Source organism: Nestor notabilis, unplaced genomic scaffold (assembly GCF_000696875.1).
Source record: "Nestor notabilis isolate BGI_N333 unplaced genomic scaffold, ASM69687v1 scaffold3309, whole genome shotgun sequence".
NCBI classification, from domain to species: Eukaryota; Metazoa; Chordata; class Aves; order Psittaciformes; family Psittacidae; genus Nestor; species Nestor notabilis.
The window spans coordinates 48,021-68,620 of NW_009943089.1; the positions used below are offsets into that span (position 1 = coordinate 48,021).

General features: G+C 42.4%; 1 protein-coding gene across 1 annotated transcript in view; it reads left to right on the forward strand.

The window, feature by feature from the left end:
• KANSL1L (KAT8 regulatory NSL complex subunit 1-like) overlaps nt 1-16,100 on the forward strand; it is a 57,687-nt gene extending 41,587 nt beyond the window's left edge. Inside the window, exons 7-14 of the mRNA XM_010021716.1 lie at nt 2,693-2,803; nt 3,064-3,201; nt 5,382-5,506; nt 6,901-7,025; nt 7,908-7,962; nt 13,312-13,424; nt 14,872-15,046; nt 15,657-16,100. Coding sequence (XP_010020018.1) covers nt 2,693-2,803; nt 3,064-3,201; nt 5,382-5,506; nt 6,901-7,025; nt 7,908-7,962; nt 13,312-13,424; nt 14,872-15,046; nt 15,657-15,905 — 1,091 coding nt within the window. The 3' untranslated portion in view covers nt 15,906-16,100. The remainder of the gene's footprint in view (nt 1-2,692; nt 2,804-3,063; nt 3,202-5,381; nt 5,507-6,900; nt 7,026-7,907; nt 7,963-13,311; nt 13,425-14,871; nt 15,047-15,656) is intronic.
• The last annotated feature ends 4,500 nt before the right edge of the window (nt 16,101-20,600 follow it).

Below are 20,600 nucleotides of genomic sequence, written 5' to 3' on the forward strand. Positions count from 1 at the left end.
AGTCATTTTGGTGATCTTTGAAGTTTATGGTTGCTGTCAACTGGTTCTTTAATCTTCTTGAACAACAATGCAGATGATGTTCTTTGTGACTCAGCTCTGAAACTAGTGCAGGTGCAGCCTGACAGCTCTTGGGGCTTCAAGGTAGCATATTTAATGCTGTTACCTGCACAAGGGTTTCATTCTATTGGATTTCTGCTGTTCTGGTGGTTGTCTTTGCAACAAAATAATCCTGAACATGATGCCGGGATCTCCATAGAAGTGTTTGAGTCTTTAATCAAACCCAGTGTCTTCTCAGAATGACAGTGTAAACGCTGCAGCCTGGTATTAGGAATTCAGGGATTAAAGTAAGGCTTGGGTTTGGGGAATTTGTCACTGGCCAGTAGAGAAGACCAAAGTATGGACATGGAATCCTGTGGAGGTCTCAACTCTTGCACGTTTAAAAGCGTTTACATCCCATGTGTGGGGTAAAGAGATTATTTTGAGGAGCAGACAGGGGAAACAGAACACTCACTGCAATAGCACAGCAGCAAACATCCCGGTCAGGAGGTCTCTGTTGTGAAGAGGAGAGAAAAACACCTCTTAAGTCTCTCTTCTTTACACATACTCTCCATGACTTACCCTGTGACTCTGACAGCCCAGCTGGACAGGAGCCAGGGGGGTCAGAAGTCTGTTCAAGGATAGTCATATAAGGCTATGCCCCTGGAATTCATTCTTACCCTGCTCTTTAAAGGAAGCTAGGAAGTTTAACAAGAATATTGACATTTTATTTTCTTTAAAAAAAGATTAATCATAATGAAAAAGACTGGAAGGCTTTGGATTGCACTGTGGCTACTGTTGGTCACTTTGCCAGGATGGAGGAAGAAAAATGTTATTTTAGCTTCATTCCGATACCAAGAACATCTTTCATTTTGAGGAATATTTATTCTGTTTTCGAGGAGCCTGAGCCTTGCTAATAATAGTTGAGACAGGAAAAAAGTGCTGGATCTACAATCTCCTGCTCAGATGCAGACCTTGGTTTTGAGGGAGGCTAGGTTCATTCTCCACTCTATGCTTTGTGTACTTTTCTGTCTCTGTCTCCTCAGGAAGACCACTAGTCTATTTGTCATTTTCCTTCAAATGAAAGAATTCTTGTGGATAAATGTTTTTCCCTTTCAAAGGAGAATCATGATTTGCAGGCAGCCTACTAAATACAGTGTAGTGGGACTGGCTCACTAGTGTACTCACAAAAAACAACAGGAGAAATGTTTTGTTTCTTAACTGTTGCGACTGATAAACCTTTTAGACCTTCTTTATGTTTTACTCAGAAGTAGAATAGGAAACAGCAAAAACCATGGGGACTTGTGGAAAAGCATCTAGTTAAATCCATATCAAATTGAAATAAATTGTTCTTTTTAGTTAGAAGAATATGTTGAGAGTTTCTTCCCTGGCATGTCCTAAAGGCGCACGAGGCTAAGGTTGTATGTAAATAAAAGCAGTTTAATGCCCACCCTTTGGCTCTGCTTTCAGTCCTCTGCTCATTCTGAATGTAATAGTTGTCAAACCTGCTTCTTACATTGACATAATGCTTTCTACTTAGTTTCTTTTTTTTTTTCTTGTAATTTTGTTTCCGGAAAGGCTTTTCAGATAGAGACTTCTTTTTCTTAAGCCTTCCTGCCTTACAGCAGTGGGTAAATTCCTTGCCACTTGAGATGTTTTGCAGACAAATTCTGGGTTAGAACTCTCTCAGGAAATGAATTACTTTGCCCTGCTGTAGTCTTTGCCAGAGAGGGAAAGAAGGAATGTACCTTGAAGTTACCTCTAGGCTCCCAGCAGTAACAGTTTCCAAAAGTATTAAGTTTTACTTTGACCTTCTTAATATTGGAGTAATTGCAGGTATGGACATAGTTTATTCCAGACGTTACACAATCTTGCTCTTTCTTACTTGAACTTTGAACACCAAAAAATAAGTGCTGTTAATCTACTAAATGCACTGGGATGTGTTCAAGAATAGTCCTTAAGTTTGAATCCTACCTTGATCTTGAGTTGTCTCAAAGGCCTTAGGAGCTCTTGGTGATAAAGAGCTTGGAACCACTTAAGCATACTGCCTTGGTCAGCACGTATGGCAGTGTGGCTTCACAGGTAAAATGAATTTGGTTTTACCCTGGCGTAACCCTTGCTTCAGGTTAATAAAAAGAGGGAATCTTGTGTTCTTACCTTCGGGCAGTTACTGGAGATTATCTTGTACAGTGCTTAGGTAATTGGTAAGAAAGAGAACAGGTCTTTGCCTATAATGGCAGATTGCACTCCTGCAATAAGTATCCTGCTGAGAATTACCTTGCCTGAAATTTTCTTTTTTACTCATCCAAAAATCACTTCTTTCAAACGTCTGGCTGGGTTTTTTGGAGTATTGTCATTGAGTTTTCCTTTTTTCTCACTAGTTTTCAGGACACGTTTTCATATATTGTCTTCAGCTTGACAGTATGAAGATATTGCTGCCATATATCCAAGTGATCAGTCCTTGCAGGAGTCACTGGGCACTGCCATTCTACATGAGTTGAAGAACTCAAGGCAGTGATACTGCTCATAGATCATAGTGTGTGTGGTGTAAATTGATTCCTAGACCTTCAGCAATGATGCATAATTTATTGACTCACAGGTTGCCATCTTTCTGACAGACAGACCCCATTCCATTTGGATTTTTCTTTTTTATTAGATATTCCTCTTCACATATACTTTGAAACATTATTAAAGAAGGATGACATCAAAGGAAAACCTGTTGATAACTCATCTTTGGGAGGGGAAGTTAAAGCATCTACAGACAACGGTATGTAGTGCAAAATATTTTTAATATTTACAAGACTGTGCTTCATTCATTGGCCAGTACTTTCTGCCCTGAAGATGTTCAATTCATAAACTTGCCATGAAGCACGTTATCAGAGAAGGTAACTGGTGAGGTTGTAGGTGGATTTATATCAGAAGTCTGGGGTTTTTTTCCATTATAAACAGTTGAGCAGTTGAGATTGCCTGTAAATAGCACCCGTGGAAAACAAATTTTGAAGTTGATACATGCTTTTTCTGTTGTAGACCATAATCAGCATAATGTTTCTGTCAAGCAATGGAGCGATGGCTGTTTGTCTACTTCCAAATCTCAGTCAGTGTCAGGAACATCTGACCAGTTGTCAGAAGGCAGAAAGAAAAGGCATCTCAGTGAGACAGCAGTAGGTAAGAAGCACTACTTTTATAATATCTACTGTATAGATGAATTTGTTATTAATGAGCTTTGAGACTTAAAATTAAGTTGTCTCTAAAAAGGATATTGTTACAAAACTTTATGGCAGTGAATAAATGGACTTAGGACACTGTGAAAAGAATTTGCTGTTCTAAAGCATAGTAATCCTCCTCTTTCTTCTTGAGTGTATATTATAAAAGGAGACAAGCTTCTGCGTTTTATTTTGGAATACTCTTGAAGGAAACTGCTCGACAGCCCAATTGTGTTTTTCTAATACTGGGTGGTTTTGCTTTTAATATGAAAGGGATTTTTTACAGTAGTCAGTGAAACAGACTGAATTGCAAAGTTATCTGTTAAATCATGTGCCCAACCAAACATGTACTATTCCTGGCATCTTTGGTCAGCTACGTTTTATTTGTTGGGTACTGTCATTTGTGGTTCTAGTTTCCTTCCAGACTGTAAAGACAACTTGGGGGTAGCCAGTACTTATAATTAGCATTTTCACCCTTGTTATCTTTATATTTTGAGCCATTGAATCTTTGCTTCAGCACATGGTAAATTAATTGAAATTGTCCTGAAAGTTCTGTAGGATAGTATGATATTTTGGGGACAAAAAATTCAGCATATCATTGTAAAGGTGAATACCACCTTACCTCTCTAGGCTATTAGAATGTAAAACCTTAGAGATTCATTTATGTGGAAAACTTTTGCCAAAATTCCTCACAAGCCACTTGAAGAAAATAAATCATTGAGGAAGAGGACAAACTAAGTTAGTTTAAAATTTCCCCTAAGAAAGAATTGAAAGGTATAAATGATAGTTAACATTGTGGAAAAGATCACTTCTGGTGCATATCCAGGTAAAACTGCTAGTGTGATCTTGCAGTCGAGGTGGAGACACAGGAATTACTGCAGAGATGATTTAACTGAAAAAAAACAAACCAAAACCAAACTAAACCACAACCAACCAAACAAACCCCCCCCCCATCAATAAAAAGGTATAGGAGAGAGTAAAAGGTGGTTTTGGACACACTGAAAACTGTCTCAGCTTTAGGTGTTTAACATTTCCTTAAGTGTACTGTCATGCACACTGAGATCAACAATTGGAGTTACTTGGGTGCACTAGTAAGAGAGAAAACTGCTTGCTATAAACCTTTTGAAGTTACAATTAGTCTTTTGCCAATAGTATTTAGTTCTTTGAGTTAATGGAACAGAAAACAAAGCAATCTTTTATCATGAGGATAAGTTTCCCAGTGCCAAAAAACTGCTATGTGATGTATTTGTGAGTAGCAGCAGCAGTTCTAGCTTATTAGTGCTACGGGTATAGTACTACATATTTATTCCTAATTTGGGCTCTGTCTAGGAGAAATTATCCACGGGGAAGGTCAGCCTGATGAACAAGGCCAAAAATAAAAGCTGTGTGCCAGGGAGTTGCAGAGCTGCCTGGGAGATGAGAGTTCATGTCCTTGACCTAGCCTGAGCAATACCATCTTTAGGATCAGTCTTACCTCTTTTTCCGTGTTGGAATTCATTGATTCTTTTTATTAGTCAGTAGAATAAATCTGAGTTTTCTTTTCTTACTGGAAGCTAAGGTAGAGGGAAAGCAGAACACAGGTGGTTAAATTCTGAATCACCCTAAATGCTGTTTACACTGGGACCGAGTAAGAGTAAATAAGAATAACAGTTTGTCTGGAACAATAGACCACTACTAGAAGAAACCACACACGGAGATCTAGAAACTGGTATTGTTTTTCACCCTTGCTGCAAGTTTTCTTCTATCATTTCTCAAGGAAGAAACTGTCATCTAGGGCTCAGTAAACTGGGACACCCCAGCTAGGGAAGCGCCCTTAGGGAGCACTGGGTCTCTTGAGTCTGATTGCTTTTGCTGTGTGTGTAGTCTATGGCAGCTCCTGAAAAAGAGCAGCAGGATTTGCCCATATGAAGCTGGTTCCACAAGAAATCCTTTGTAGAGGGAAAGGGATGAGTTTTGTGGAACAACAAGACAGGATGAGTAGCAAGTGTTTATTTAGATGGCTTTTTTTAGTATTTGGTAAATTGTAAGTGGTTAGCTGTGGGCTTCTAGAAATGACTTTACTATTACTGTATGGAAAAATATCTTTAGTCTAATAGACAATACCCAGTATGCCTTTTTTTTTATTACTATTTTTTGTGACAGGAGAACATAACACAAGGTTTGAGACATTCTCCTTTCAACACGCAGAACCCGAATCCCACAGCAGTTTTGCTGCCACGACCAATGTCAATGCGATGTCTAAGCCCTCTCCCAGCACTTCATCACAGGTAAAGCAAAAGTGTATCACTGTCTTAACTGAAGTATCAGCAGAGAGCTGTGCAAATTAATAATCCAAAACCACGTGCCTTTTCCATCTAATTTAGTGTTAAATTACAGTACAGAGCATTTTTACAATGAACTAAGTGGATTATGTTAAGTAATTTATTCCAGATTGAGTATTCCTAAAACAGGTACTTTCTTGTACAGGAATTTTGTAGATCGTATAACTAGAGTGTAAGTGTAGTTTATGGGCATCTCTTTCTTTTCCAAGTTACATTAAATACACTGTGATTTATGTTCCAAATTTTGCACAAAGGCTCTTGTGACCCTTTTGTCTTGGGTACAGCTACATAAAATGGCCTCATGGTGCAAATATAGTTGCAGAATTTGTTAACTCTTAGCTTCACTATTTAAAACCTTTTGAGCAGAACTACAGGCAGACTGTTGGGTATATAAGTTTGCTGAGGAGCAGCAGAGCTGTGGTTCAGTGAAGTTCCTGCAGAAATACAGATTGTTTTATTGGAACTCATTGACAATTTCATAATAATACTTGGATTTCAGCCTGTCTGGATTTCTGCTAAGCCTAGTGGCTTACTGGTGCTCTGTAAGTCATCATGTTTCAATCTGGTGATGGCTCCTGGAGGGCTGGGTTTAAATCTGTGTCCCCCACATAGTTTTGACAATGCACGCTCCTCTTTTTTCCCTTGCTTGAGCAGACCACCATCAAAAAACACCTAAAAGAGCATTTAGAATAGGCTGCTTCCATTAAGGCTCAGCTAAAAAGTGAGCTCTTGTAATGCAGAACGTATCATGATTTAAAATTAAATTTTCTCCTGTAATTGAGGAACTTTCTGACCTTGGTAGGTTCCGTGCATTAGTGGGCAGAGACCACCACCAGGAATCCTACTCTGATCACAGCAAAGAAGTGCAGTTTGTGTCTTCTGCACTTCTTTGAGAAAACTACTTTTCATATAGGCTGTTCTTCACTGCTCAGTGTAGCTTCATTCCTTCAGAATACTTAATTTTATCATGCTGAAGAATCACTTGGGTTATGGATTAGTAGATAGATTATAGAAGGTCGCCTCTGTAGACTGAACCACATGAAGAAGGCAGCATTAACTTCAGAGTTCTCATAGTATTCAGAATTAACTGTAACTGAAATCAAGGAAAGGAAAGTCACTGATTTCAGTAAGATTTATGCCAAAGTATTAAATCCTGGAGATTGTTTTAAGATTTGTTGAGATTCCATCGAGGGGAGGAGCGAGGGCAGAAGTCACTAAGCCTCTAGAAAATGTGTTTGAGTTAGTGTTTCTCCTTGTGCAGTTCTGTTGTTTCTCAGCTAACATGCAGTTTCTATGACTTGAGCTAATGAATCTCTTCTGGTATTGATTATACTGGACAGCATAACTCCAGGAGGAGGTTGAGAAGCGAGAGCTCCTATGACATAGACAACATCGTTATTCCGATGTCGCTGGTGGCACCATCTAAGTTGGAGAAACTACAGTACAAAGAAATCCTCACACCAAGGTTTGTTCATGACCTCCTTAGTTGCAAAGAAGATACTAAAACAAACGTGAGAACAGGATTCTTAGATAATATTATAGTCTTAAGATGATCTTTTCATGGGCTTGTGTTTTTTTAATCTCATGCACTTTGATTTGTGTGACTGCAGCTGTGGGAAGACTGGGCAGCTGACAGCACAAGGGAAATAGTCTGATCCACACAGGGAGGTAGCAGATGCACAGACTGGCTAAAAACAGAAGTGGGTTTATATCTTGACTGTAGTCATATTCGTGGACTTAAATGCACCATAAGGTTGACATATTCTGAATGGTCATATGGAGGTTGCTGTCTTTTTTGTGTTACAGTTCATAAGAACATAGTTAACTGTTCTCAGTGAATTAAACAGAAATGGTTCCAGCATGTATTTGTAAAATTTATCAGTTTTGATACAGTAGAATAAGCTTAATTTTTTCCATACAGTGTAAACCTATAATTCTAGACACATTGGGTTTTTTTGGATTGCTAAAGCAAGGTAACTCATCTCCTGTGCTGGATTACTAGCAGATTGCCTCAAATGGCTAAATGCAGTTCCATATGTTAACTCTCCAATTTGTATTTGCTTTTATATTGTCTTTACAGCTAAAAATCTTAAGACTACTGGATAGCTTGAAAGCTCTGTTGGGAAAAGGAAAGGGTAGATACTGGGTTGGGAAACGAAAATCTAAATTCTAGGCATCTGTTATGAGGACTCTATCTTTGAAATCATTTTATTTGAAAGAATTTTGAAGCACAAGCAGTGGTGAAGAACTAGTAACTAACAATAGAAACAGAAGAGTCATCCCTACTGCTGCACTAATGAAGCAGTGTTCAGGTTAATTAATTTGACTTTCCTTGTCTCACTTCTAGCTGGAGAGTTGTTGAATTTCAACCTTTAGAAAGCTCTCCTACAGATGAAGAAGAGGTAAGCTGTATTTTAATTAAATCACCAGTTGTTAATTAATTGAGATACATTTTTCAAAGTCAGTGACTTCATGCAAATCCTGGTAAGTTTCCAGTTTCAAAAATAAAGTTTAAAGTACCAGACTGTGAAAATGAATCTTGTCCCAACCTACTTGACCCTAAGGTGGATGACAGGAATGTGAGTATATTTGTTCATAATCATTGTTCACTTATTTGTTTGGCTCCTCTGTCCCTTGCTGTTGGCACAGTCAGTGCTCCCAAAGGGGCCTTTTGCTCAGGCCTCTACCTCCTCTGCTCCCAAGCGCTGTGATGCTGGGTCTCTTCTGGGCTACCTGTACTATAATGTCTGTCCTCCTCTCTCATCTCACTCTTTCACGGTGAGTTCCCATGGCATGCTGCTCTTCAGAAGGTAATTCAGCATATTGCCCATGGGCCCAGCAGGTTTTCCTCAGTTTTCTTCTGCAACGCTCTAGTTGGGAGCAAACTTCTTTCTGTGTTGTCAGGAACAATGTAACCTTCAGCATTTCCTGCTTGCCTCTTGAGCTAAGTTTGCACATCGAGTGCTACTGTTTCTTCCTCCAGACATAAGAATCTACCTCCTTCTTCCAGGGAATGCTCCTGGACTTTGCAGCTGGGGGTCCCTTTCTCCCCTAATGAGGGGTTTGAGGCATTTCCTAACCCCAGTGTGAACATACCAGCAGGTCTGCTCTCTAGGCTTGTTTTCTGTCCTTCTAATCTTTTTTGTGGCTCCTTTTCCATAAACCTGCCAGTTTTGCTGTCCTTTAGACATTTCTGTCTCCCTCCAGTCTCTGCTACAGGCCACTATCAACTCTTGTAACTGTAGGACTTGTATTTGTACCTTCATCATCATCATAGAATGGTTTGGGTTGGAAGGGACCTTAAAGCTGATCCAGTTCCAACCCCCTGCCACGTGCAGGGACACCTTCCACTAGAGCAGGTTGCTCCAAGCCCCTGTGTCCAACCTGGCCTTGAACACTGCCAGGGATGGGGCAGCCACAGCTTCTCTGGGCACCCTGTGCCAGCGCCTCAGCACCCTCACAGGGAAGAACTTCTTCCTTTCAAGAGCATTGTGCTCTCAGCTCCCTCCCTGGTGCAGTTGCACTCGTTTGGCACCGCACTCTTTGGTCAAGAGGAAGAGAAAAACTTACTCTGTCCCTGTCCCTGCATGAGTGCACTTAAGAAATTCTGGCGGTCAGATTTATGTCACCTCCACCACCGCCTTTTGATTTGGTACCATGTCTGCTAGCAGGAAACATGTCTGACCTTCTTTTGCAGTGAGAAGGTCAAACTACATACACAGGAGAACTCTCCTGCAAGGATATTTAATTAAACCATTTAGAGAGTATCTAATAAGGCAGCAAGGGTGCGCTGTCCCTTGAGAACCTGCTGTTCAGTACTTTCGCTTAGTGATTTGCCTTCAGGGTTTCAAGGGACTTGCTTGGAGGACTCAGTGGATTTCTTGTCTAGGTTTCAGGTCCCATGCAGATGTCATCTCACATACTTCTAGTGTATGTTGCTGGAGGGACTTCAAGGTGTCTCTCTGTGAAGCTCATGGGCTAATCGCTCATTTAGTAGCCCTCCCTGTGCATTTGTCTTTGGCGTGACTAGCTGATCCTGTATGATTCATCCTTTGGCCAGGAAATAACTTGAGTTTAACAATAAAGCAGCTTTGCCTCCTGCTGTGGTCCACTGCTTCTGTATTGTCTGTCGGCTGCTGGGTGGAATGAGAGAGATGTCAGACAAGAGAAAAATGCTAAAGATCTGTTTGTCTAAATCATCCTTTGCCAGTTTCTCCCCTTTCTTTTGGGATTGTGTTAATTGGTTTGGATGTTTTTCAAAGGACTGGATAAAGGTGGTTGCCCGAATATAATTCTTCCACTTCCTTGATTTAGGTTTTAGGCTGAGTTAGATTTGTTACTGATTAAGCTTGAAAAAAGACATGAGGAAGCAGCAGCATTACCTTCTTGAATTTTCTGCTCTCACACTCTGACACTCTCGAAATTGTTCCTTGTACTGAAATCAAAGCAAGCTTCTGTAGATCATCCATGAAGGACAAGAGAGAGTAAAATGTACTTTCTGCTTTTATATAAAGTAAGCTCTTTCTTTGCTTTCTACTGCATAGTAGCCTGTGGAGGTATTGTATGATAGTTTCTTCTCTGCCTATCTTCTCATGGCTAAAATTAAAACTTTTGGAGTTGTCCTTGTGTCAACCAGCAGTTACAAATTTCTTCCACTTGGTATCTTCCCCTCCTGCCCTTTCCCTTCTCTTTCTTCTTCATTTAAAGGCTTTCAATGCAAGCACCTGTACAATAGACTTGCACACAGAGTTTCCACAAGTTACAAAAACTGGTGGGTCCCAAATTTGTCATCTTCTAAGGAGCCACACTTCCAAGGATGGGAACTCGGCGCTTGCTGAAAATCAGGCCTATTTGCTGTCCCTTTGAGTACAAAAAGCTTCCCTTTTTTGAGTGCCTAATTTTTGTTTCTGGAAATTTTTCCTAACAAGGGCAGACTTAACAGTTGGGCAATGCAACAGTTAATCTACTACCTACATCTGCTCTGTTTCTTGCCCTAAAAATACTTAGGTTTTGGAAATAGAGCATTTGAGTTTCCTGGTTTGCAAGTATGAATTTGCAGTCTGTTGTTGCTTTAAGGCAGGAGAGGGTGTGGCATGGGTTTTCCTGGTTTATTTTGGTTTTAATTTGCTTTGTCCAGGTTAAAGATTCCATCGAGGCACAGTTGTAAAGTAACATTCAAGTTTATTTTGTAGTTGTTTTAGTCGTGACAAATCCTTTGGAATAATTCTGGGTGTAATTAGTTTTGCATTAAGTGTTTCATGGCTTATGAGTCAGTGTTTCCCGGGAAGCCAAAGACTGAAACACAGACTTTGTTGTTTTGAGAACGTTTCAGAAATATTCCTGGTGCTATTCAACATTAATGCAGTGTCTTGTAGCTTAACTAGATGTGATGTGGGGATCCAAATCTTAGTTTGCTTTAAGTCTTTTTCTCCAAGTGAAATCATTAGACATGCCTCACAAACAGGCCTTCCTAATAGTCTTTTCTCTCAACATCCCTGACAGCTCCATCCACTGGGGAATGACAGTTCTTTTGTCCTTTTTAAACTAACCTTAGTGAGGGGAAATAAAAATTCGCCAGTTTTAGCAACTTTAAATGAACCCAGAGGTGGTGGTGGAAATATCTGAAGTGTTACTAAATAAACAAGTAGTTAAATCTGCTATCACCAGCTATGGAAAAGGAACAGTGAGGCTTATATCTGTATTTTTCAAAACTCTTCTCTTGGAGAGGAATGTGGACTTTGATTTTCAAACGGAAACATGTTAAAAATGATGTTTCCCAGCATGAAAAGTTCTGGCAATTTGCTAAAAAAAGTATTTTCAAAGTCTTAAGTTTTTCTTTCAAAATTGTCTTTTGTTTCCACTTCAAAGTAAATCTGAGCACAAGGAAAAATCCTGAATTTTCCCTGAGGGAATAGCACTTTTGTAGTTTATAAAATTCTCACTTTCACGCTATATACCATTGACCTTGGAAAGTCAGAGTCAGAACTGAGATGCAGCCCCATGCTGATGGCATCCAAGTGGCAGAGCTGGTGAATTCCAGAGAGAGGAGGAAACCCATTAAGTTGACTGTTGACTTGCATGAAAGGAAACCAGCAACTAACAAAGTGTTTTGTGTTTAACATAAATAAATAACAGCAGTGAGGCCTCTTCAGAAAGCAGTCATGAGGTGGGCAAACAAAGCAGGCCTGAAAGGTCCCTGCTGAGTGCTGGGCTGAGGAGGAACCAAGCAACTACAGTTGTAGCTAGCAGGTCTTGTGGCCCGTTCAGATCACGCTGAGGCCTTTGGGATCCTTTTCATTGATCCCATTAGATTTCATTGTGGTGCTGTAGTTTGTGACCAGCTGCCTAGCAATCCGAGTGCCACTACCAGATAGTTTATAGCACTATAAATGCATTATAATGCTTTGGGTTTGTGCTCATAATAGTCATAAACCACCTTAGTGCTGCAAGACTTGATACAAAGAACGGCTTCTGCAGAAAACCTCAGGGCTGTTAGTTGTTTGGAGTGGAGTACTTCCAGCTGACAGTGTATCCTGCATTGTATGGTGCTGTCTGGCACTGCAGGGAGGACTCAGCATTTGGTTCTGTATTTTAGTAGTCTCAGTTGGAAGATAAATGGTGTTACTTGTGTAACACCACAGGGGATTTTGCTTTATAGAAGAAATGGAGTTTATTTTCCATGACCCCCCAGATTATTGGTACAGTTCTTGCCTAGGACTGATCTGGCAGTGCGGCTGCACAGCTCCTATGACCAGGAATTGTTCTTTCCTAGAATTCCTCTGCTTTTTTGAGTCAGGAGCGGCTGGCATCAAATCCAAGGCTGCAGCACTCGTATGCTCTTGCCAGCCTCAGCTTTTTAGGTGAACTTTGAAGACCTGGAATGGTTTGGAGCACTTTGAAGTATCTCTGAGCTGTGCTGGAGGGGTCCAGCCAAGAGCTCACTCTGCCATGTGGGGAGTGAGGGGGAAGGGCAGCAAAGTGCTCCTGGCCCAGCCAGGTCTGAGCAGCTTCCTGGTGTGCTGCCAACAGCAAACCAAAGATGGTTCTTTCCAGGGGAAGGTCAGATGCCATAGCTGCATCTGAGGAGTTTTACCTAAAAAACTGGCTCTTGTCTGACTACGAGCAGATAAAAGTACTCGCATTAGGGCAAGTTTTAAGCTTGTACCGGGGTCATGCAAATCATCTGCTAAGAAATAGTCCGTTCAGAGCAGAAAGCATTTTCTGCTTAAAATGCAGCACCTCAGGTTTGCTGAGTTCCTCTCCGTGTGGAGCTATCAACATCCTTGGTGATCTCAGACCTGTTTCTCTGTGCTTAAAGAGCACCTGGCAAATCCTGCTGCCTCCCAGCCTCCTCCTAGAGCAGTCTCTGGAAACTCCTGCAATTTTTCCTTGTCTTTATTGTGTGCTTTTAATACTGCCCTGATTTGCAAATGAATACTTGTCCTCTTCATTTTCTGCCTCTCACCATAGAGAAAAATGTGTTAGTTGCATGGGGGGTATAATTTATATATCCATTCAAATCAACCACAGACATGTAAAGAAATAAAGTGAAAGTGACAGCATCCCATATACTAGAGCTGTAGTGAGTGTAAGCTGAATGCATGTGTTTTGATGTGCCTTTTTTACTGCAAGCATGGATTGTGTTACCTCCTCTTGTTTGGTGAACAGACCTCTGCAGAGCTGTATATATTAGCTGTCTGTGTTTCTGTGTTCATCATTATGGCAGCAGCTATCTCTGTGTTTTGTTACAGATAGAAGATCTGTCAGATGAAGTGTTTGCCTTACGCCACAGCAAGTATGAAGAAAGAGAGAGAGCAAGGTGGTCGCTGTGGGAGCAGAGCCGCTGGCCCAGGAGGAATAGCAGGCAGGTGTATTGACTTTGATCAGAGGGTTCCTATTGAACCACTGGTGTTGGCTGTTGGCTCAGCAGTTTCAGAAATGCTGTCACAGAAACATTTGAAAATGAGGGCACTTTTCATCAGTTAACTCCTCAGGGCCAGTGCTGGCTGTGTTTGGTGTCGTGCCTGGAAAGGAAAGGCAGTTCTGAAGCACGGGTACACACAGAAATGCAGCATGTTAGTGAAGTGAATAAAAATCTACTCCCATCCTGAGCACACATCTTTGCCAGCTTGTACCACTCCCAGTTATTACAACTTTAGCCACCAACATGAGCCTTTCTTCACTCCCCTTAGATGAAAGTGCACTGCATTCAGACCGTTACTGAAGGGTCCTGGGCTGTGCCAGGCTTGAAAAAGTCGTTGTGTGAAAATGGTTAATGCCTACAGGCTTGCTGTCTGGTGCAAAACTCAGCAGAATTACATATAACCCCTAAAAGCCTTGCAAAAAGTAGTGTGTATAAGAACAAACATTATAAAGCTGTATCTGCAGTTTGGCTCAGGGAAAATGATTCCCTTAAATTGCTTCAGAATCTGCCAGGACAAAAAGCATCCTATAAACGCTGGGATAAGTTTTTCTGCTATTTAATGTATGCTTGTGTCTACTCTTGGCTGACAGTGGGCCATGACGCTATGAATAAATATGGAGAGATAGGAGGGGGTTTTAATGCAGGATAAAATTAGAGCTAAATGGTATTAAGGAAATCTGTTTTAAGCAATTTTGAACATAAAAATGTCAAAAGTGTACTGAAAAATCCAAGTTCTGCATGTACCCTTGATTTTGAATCTATAAACTTCTTAATGAAATCTTAGTGCTATTTGAATTCAGAAGTAAAACCGCCACTGATGTGAGCAAGGTCAGGCTTCACCTGGCATTTAAGATGTGTGCCAGTATTTTAGATCTAGTTCAAAGTTGCATTAAGGGCAAGGTCAACATTTTTAATCTTATTAAATTATTTTGGCTGATTTGGAGGTGGTCCAGAGGAGAGATGGGGAGTCCAAAGACCTGCTGTTTCCTCTGGAGTTAACGCTGGCACAGTCTGCTGACAGTGCAGTTTGGATTCAGCAGGCTCCTGCCAGCGATGCCATGTTCTCCCGAGTGGGAACAGCCCACAGCTCCCTGACTTTTGTGGTCCAAAGTTTCAGTTCTGGTGAGTGTGTGGAGCAAGGCGCAGGAACGGGAGCAGCCACCAGCTGTATGCAGGCAGAGCGTGCCTGTTCCAGACCTGTTTTATCCACTTAGCTCCTCCACACAGCACGCTTTGTTGTGTGTTTTCATCTGCTCTTTTGATTTGAGTAGAATGTAGGTAGCATGTATGGAGAAACTGAACATTCTGAGAAGAATCTAAACTGTTCCTGGCAATGTGAGAGGGCAGGGAATAGCTCTTAAGACTCTCATCTCTTACCCTGCACTAGGTCTTACAGCAGAAGTGCTGACGGGCGACACAGCCAAGATTCAGCGCAGAAGGACAGCAGCTCCTGCGCCTCGCTGCACTGCACTGCTGAGCCTGTGCCCAACCTGACTTCAGAGGCCCCCAACTCTGTTTGTTCAGGGACTGCACAACTCTGCAGGGAGAACCAGGAAGCAAAGGTGGGTGCTTCCAATAGCTTCCAGGTTTGGTTAGGTCTTTAGCGACCACTGTCTCTAACCTAAAACAAAGAGCCTGAACATACGCTTCTGTCTCACTGATCAGCAGCTCAGGCTGACACCCTGATTCATGAACATCGTGCTCCTGTTTAGAAACCTTAGAAACCAGATTGCTGAGATTTATGAATGAAGCCCCAGATAAAAATGTCGTTGCTCAGTACACATGACGTGTTTTTGAGGCAACATGGCAGGCCTGAATTAAGGGATACTGGATCTTTATTCAGAGATGTTGGCCAGGGTTCCAGACAGGGTCAGGTATCCTGATGGTCTCGCATCATGAAAAAGAGCTTCCCCCCACCCCCCCATACTGTGCCTGTTCAACTGTAGCTCTATTACTAGTTCAAAACCATATGAAGCCAGCTTACACTGACAGCTGGTGCCCAGCAGTGTTGTATTCTTTATGTGAAGAGCCCTGCAAACATTGTAAAGACAGGAACTCATTTGTTACTTGATAGCAGACCATTCTGCACATAGCTCATCAGTTCTGACGTCCCTTTTCCCCATCTCTTTCCTCTTTTTCCACCCTCACTCCTACACTTCCAATTGCTTTCAGTCTGGGCTGTGGGAACTTCGAGTTTTTCCATTAAAAGATGAAGAGGTAGAAGCTTTACTGTGCCAAGATCAAGTAACGAATCGGACTGAAATGTCAAGTGCGGCTTTGCCCAGCGACTCTCTCTGCACTTCCTGCACACTCGTTGGGCTGACAGACAGTGGCCATCCACCACGAAAACAATCTACCGAAGAGGCAGAAGACTGTGAAAACACTTGCCTGGGAATCAGCAATACAAGAAAACAAAGGTGACAGGGAATAATGTGGTTCATTAAGAAAGCCAGTTAAGGTGGAGAAAAGTGTAAGGTAAAATCTTTCTTGTTCAGCATATGACAGCACAATTCAAAACCTGTACGTTAGCCGCATATAATATATTTTCTTTCTTGCTTTGTAACAGGCAGGATAAATCCCAAAGACAACACTTTCTTCTTCCTGAACCCCAAGAGAAAGTAATTATTTCAAGCTGGAAGTCTAATATTCCCAGTGTCGGGAGTGGGCGCACATAAATTGCTGGCACCATTCACTTTCTGTTGTCATATTGCCACATTGTTAATAATCATCCTTTTCTGTTTTGTTTGTTTTCAAATGCATTTCTGGTTCTAGTGGATTCTGGGGCAGCAGGATATGCTGTGTACCTTAACCAACAACTTCAACTGAACACAGAAAAACTACTTGAAAAAACAGCGGGGAGAAGAGAGCCTCAGATTATTTTCCTGTGTGGCATGACCACAGGGCAGAAGGCTTCCTCTCCTAAATGCATGTGTGTAACCCATGCATAAAGATAAGGGTAGATTGAGAACGGGCAGTTTCAAAGCAGGCGCTCTGGAAGCCTTGCATCTAGCTTAAAACCTGTACTCAGCTCTCAGTAGTACCAGGACATGTTTCATATAGATGTCCTCAAGCAATGAAATAGGGATAGACCACTGCATTTCAATAGCCGCTGTATCTGCTACTCACAAAGTAGGGTTTCTGCTTCAGTCAGGCGAGTATAGAGAAACAGAAGGGAAGAGCAGTCAAGTCAAATCAGTGACACAGCTCTCTGAATATTGTGGTTTGGGTCATCTTACTTCCTTAGTCCTCCAGTAGCAAATGAGGCTCATAATATTTTGCTTTAATGTGTTAAAGTCTTGTTCCAGTTTCTGTACAGTGCCTTGGAAGAGTCTCGTAAGTATGCCAACATTTGGTAACTAGCTGAAAAGGAAAAGATGACTGATGTCTAGAAGACCAATAAAGAAAAAGACCCCAAAGCTTCCCATTGTGATTCCCAGCCAGTTCACAGTGAGGAAACAAAAGCAAGTTGTTGAAACTTGCATCTAAATAGTGTAGTTTGCAATGTATCTGCAATCTCAAGAGGTATTAACAAAGATTAAACATTGAATGTAGGTATAATCCATCAACAGGAAGTTTTTCTGTGTAGGACAGTTGAAGGCAATTTAATAGGAGTCTGTGCTTTTGTGCAAAATTCCTTCCATGTGTAACATCTGGAATGGCACTGGACAGATGACCCAGTTTTAGTGTCAAGTTTTATTTTTTTGGTCAAAATGGCAGGAAATACACTGGGCATCTGAAAACAGTTCAGTAAAGTTTCAACACTACAACCTATTGCTACATTGTAGTTTATTGCACATTCTGATTATTTTTTTAAACACTTTTTTAACACTGGTTTGTCTTAAACTTGAATCTTGCCTCAATGTCTGATACAGTAATCTTTGATGCAAGGTTGGTTTTTTAATTAAAAGTTATTTCTATATATGTTGTATACAGTCTGATGGCTTTTTAGAAGTGAATGTGATGCGTCCCCTTGACACAGAGACCAGCTTGGCCCAGAATGGCTGTGCAGGCACACTGGAGTGGCAGCTGCACTGCACTGGTGCTGGGAGGCTGAGGCCTCCCTCGGTGTCTCAGTACAGAGCTGGATTTTTCCATCCCTCTTGTCCTGCATGTGCATCTGCTGCTGGGAAAGAGGTTTCTGAAAGTTGCGTGTCACAAATGCTTTGCCAGGTCTTTCCATACCTGTATCCATTCACTGAGAAGCCTGATCCAACCAGCTCTCACCCAGCTTTGGGGTAAGGTCAGGACTTCCTTCTCTGCCTGATCCCTGGGGCAGTGTGAGGAGTTTCTGCAGTTCAGGAGAGGGGGCAGACCCAGTAAACCACCCAGCTAACTGCCTTCCTCAGGAAATGGAAATGCAATCCAGCATTTTATGGGAAGGAGCAAGAGGGACCAAGAACAGGCTGCTTCTGCTTTCCTCACATCACCTGCCCACCTCCAACAGCCCTTCCCAGGGCAGGGGAATGCTTTGTGCGCATGGCAAGGGAGAGGATGCTTTTTGGGAAGCCCTATGCTGTGCTCCTCACCCACAGCACCTCTGCCATCATTTGCCAGCTTCCTGCGGCAGACCAGGCACCGTGCCCTCCCCTCCCTGCCTCTGCTCTGTGCATCTTTGCTCCAGCACCACATTTTTCATTGGCCCCATTTCACTGCAGGGACAAGGTTAGAAAACTGAACTGAACTTGGTCACGGGACCAGCCCCCTCCTTTCACCTTCCCCTGCGCTGCGTGCAGCTGGAATCGGCACTAGGACTCTCCTTCACTGCCTGCAGCCCTTTTTCCTGCAGAGCTGGACCCCCACCTCCAGGCAGCGCGGTTTTGGATGGATGCTGGTGTCCTGAGGAAGCCATTGGTGGTAGGAGCGGGCTGAGAGCAGAGCCAGGCTCATGTTTGAAGCCATAAAATGTGTAAGAAACCTCTGTTTTAAACCAACCACCAACCTGTTTGATTTGGCTGTTAAGCTATGGAAACGGCTGTCAGCACTGCGCCTAATGCTGTGGGCTGAAGGTATTACAAAGGCTCACTGTGAAAAAGCAACTCAAACACAATGCAGCAATGCCCCCCATGCATGAAACCAGGTGCTGCAGCTTGACAAAGCCATTTCCCTTACACATCATTTACCATTTTCTAAGCCATTTTTTAAAGCCACTTAGATTCTGCTCCCTGCTGCTAGGAGGGTTTAAAGGCTTCAGGTCTGCATCCAGGACCTTCATGGAATATAAGTACAAATACAAACGTCTAAGCCCTATTAAAATTAAGTTCTCTCTGTGTGTACTGCAGTGTTTTCTCTTGCTCAGGGATGTGCTGCACCATCCTGAGCAGCACATGCCCAAGCCCAGCCTTATTCAGCTATCTCTGAGTTTCTTTTACCCTGTTCTCCCATGCAGACAGAGCCTTTGCTCTGTCAGATCACCCCGGACCACTTGAGCCCACATGGCTCAACATGAGAGTGTGCTCACCCTTGTTGCTGAAACTTTGTCAGAGTATTGCAACATATAATGGGCCTTGGGGGTTATTGGGCCTTGTGGGTACCATGCAAGCAGCTCTTTGGGTTTCCATGTTAGTGGTGGGTTCAAGTCCTGCAGCTGTTACGTTACTGAGGACAGGCTGAAATAGAGCCCAACAGATTACTTCTGTTACTGTGTAGAGGCAAGAAACCACAATAGTCTTAAACATTAAAAGAACAAGTTATCAGTCATTACGGTTACTTCCATGGATGCTTTGTAGTCACTAATAGATTTAACCTTAATGTGTAAACAGCTGCTGCACACACCTGGGTGGGCTTTGGAGGGAAAGAAGCAGTTGAGTAATTTTACTGTATGTGTAATTTCTCCCTCTCACAACACTCCTGCTCTGAGAGTCAGTGAAAGTGCAAACTGCCAGATTTAAAACCAAGCGGCTACAACCTGTGAAAGAAAACGTATCTTAGGGGTCAGTGCTCAGAACAAAGCACAGCACCCTCAGTTAACTAGCAGGACTTTGGGATGTCCCCTGTCCCCCCAGTTAATTAGAGAAAAAAGCAGAAATAGTTTGGTTATCCTTTGAGCCCAGCAAGGCTACTACTGCTGTAGTCCTGCTGCTTTCAATAGCATGAAAATAGCACTTCCACATCCTAAGCTATCATTTTGAGAGCCTGTTTGTGGCTGCTTGCCCTGCATGTTAATTACCAGAGCCTGGCCTGTTTCTCTGTATTAGACTCTACACAAGATCTTTCCAGAGGTATGGATGAGCTGCTTTACCACACTGAACAGCCGTTTGGACAATTACCTTTCCTAGCCAAGCTTTCTCTTGGCAAACCTCTTCAAAAAGATTTCTTCAGTGCAGGAGGTCCAGATGACTCCACTTTTCTTTTGCTAGTTCTCAAATGGAACATTTGCTCACCTAAACCACAGATGACCACACAGGAAAAAGTACAGTTTAGCCATTTCAGACACTTGTCTAGACTGAACTAGCCCTAGCTCCTCCAGCTACAGGGACCTTGCAGGTCCTGGGCTTAGCAAAAAGGGATGCATCAGCTCTAGCCCTGCCTCAGCACTTGGTAGGTGACGTGCTCAGCTTCACTGCAAGGACAACACGTTTCACTTTGGCCTTGTGGAAATGCAACTGGCTGCAGCTGTTGAGCCTCCTTCCCTGGGGCAGCAGCAGCAGACTGTTTGCAGCCCTGCTGTAATGACAAGTTGAAGGGAGAAAACACCATGCAGAAATACCACCAACTATCAAAGGAGGCAGCAGTACTAATTAGAGCCATGGGGGGCAGGTCTCAGCTCTTCCTCTAGTGAGCTCTGCCCATTTCCATGTTCAAGCAGGCCAAGCTGTGAGGCTGGTACAAACAAATTGAAGGTATGACAACTATTTGGCTTCACGGTTAAGCCTTCTGCAAAGCCATCTCCCTGCAGCGGTTTCAGCCTACGTACACTGAAATCACTTTGGTAGACAACATTATTGTATGTCACTATCTATCTGAACTGTTTACTGAGGCACATACACAAATCAGGGAGCCTAGGGGTCAAGATAAGGGTTTGGGGGTTTTCCACTATCTATCTTGGTTTTAAAGCATCATTCCTCCAAGGAATTCCACCACTGCCAGGAATTGCAGACACAGCTATCTGAACTGGCT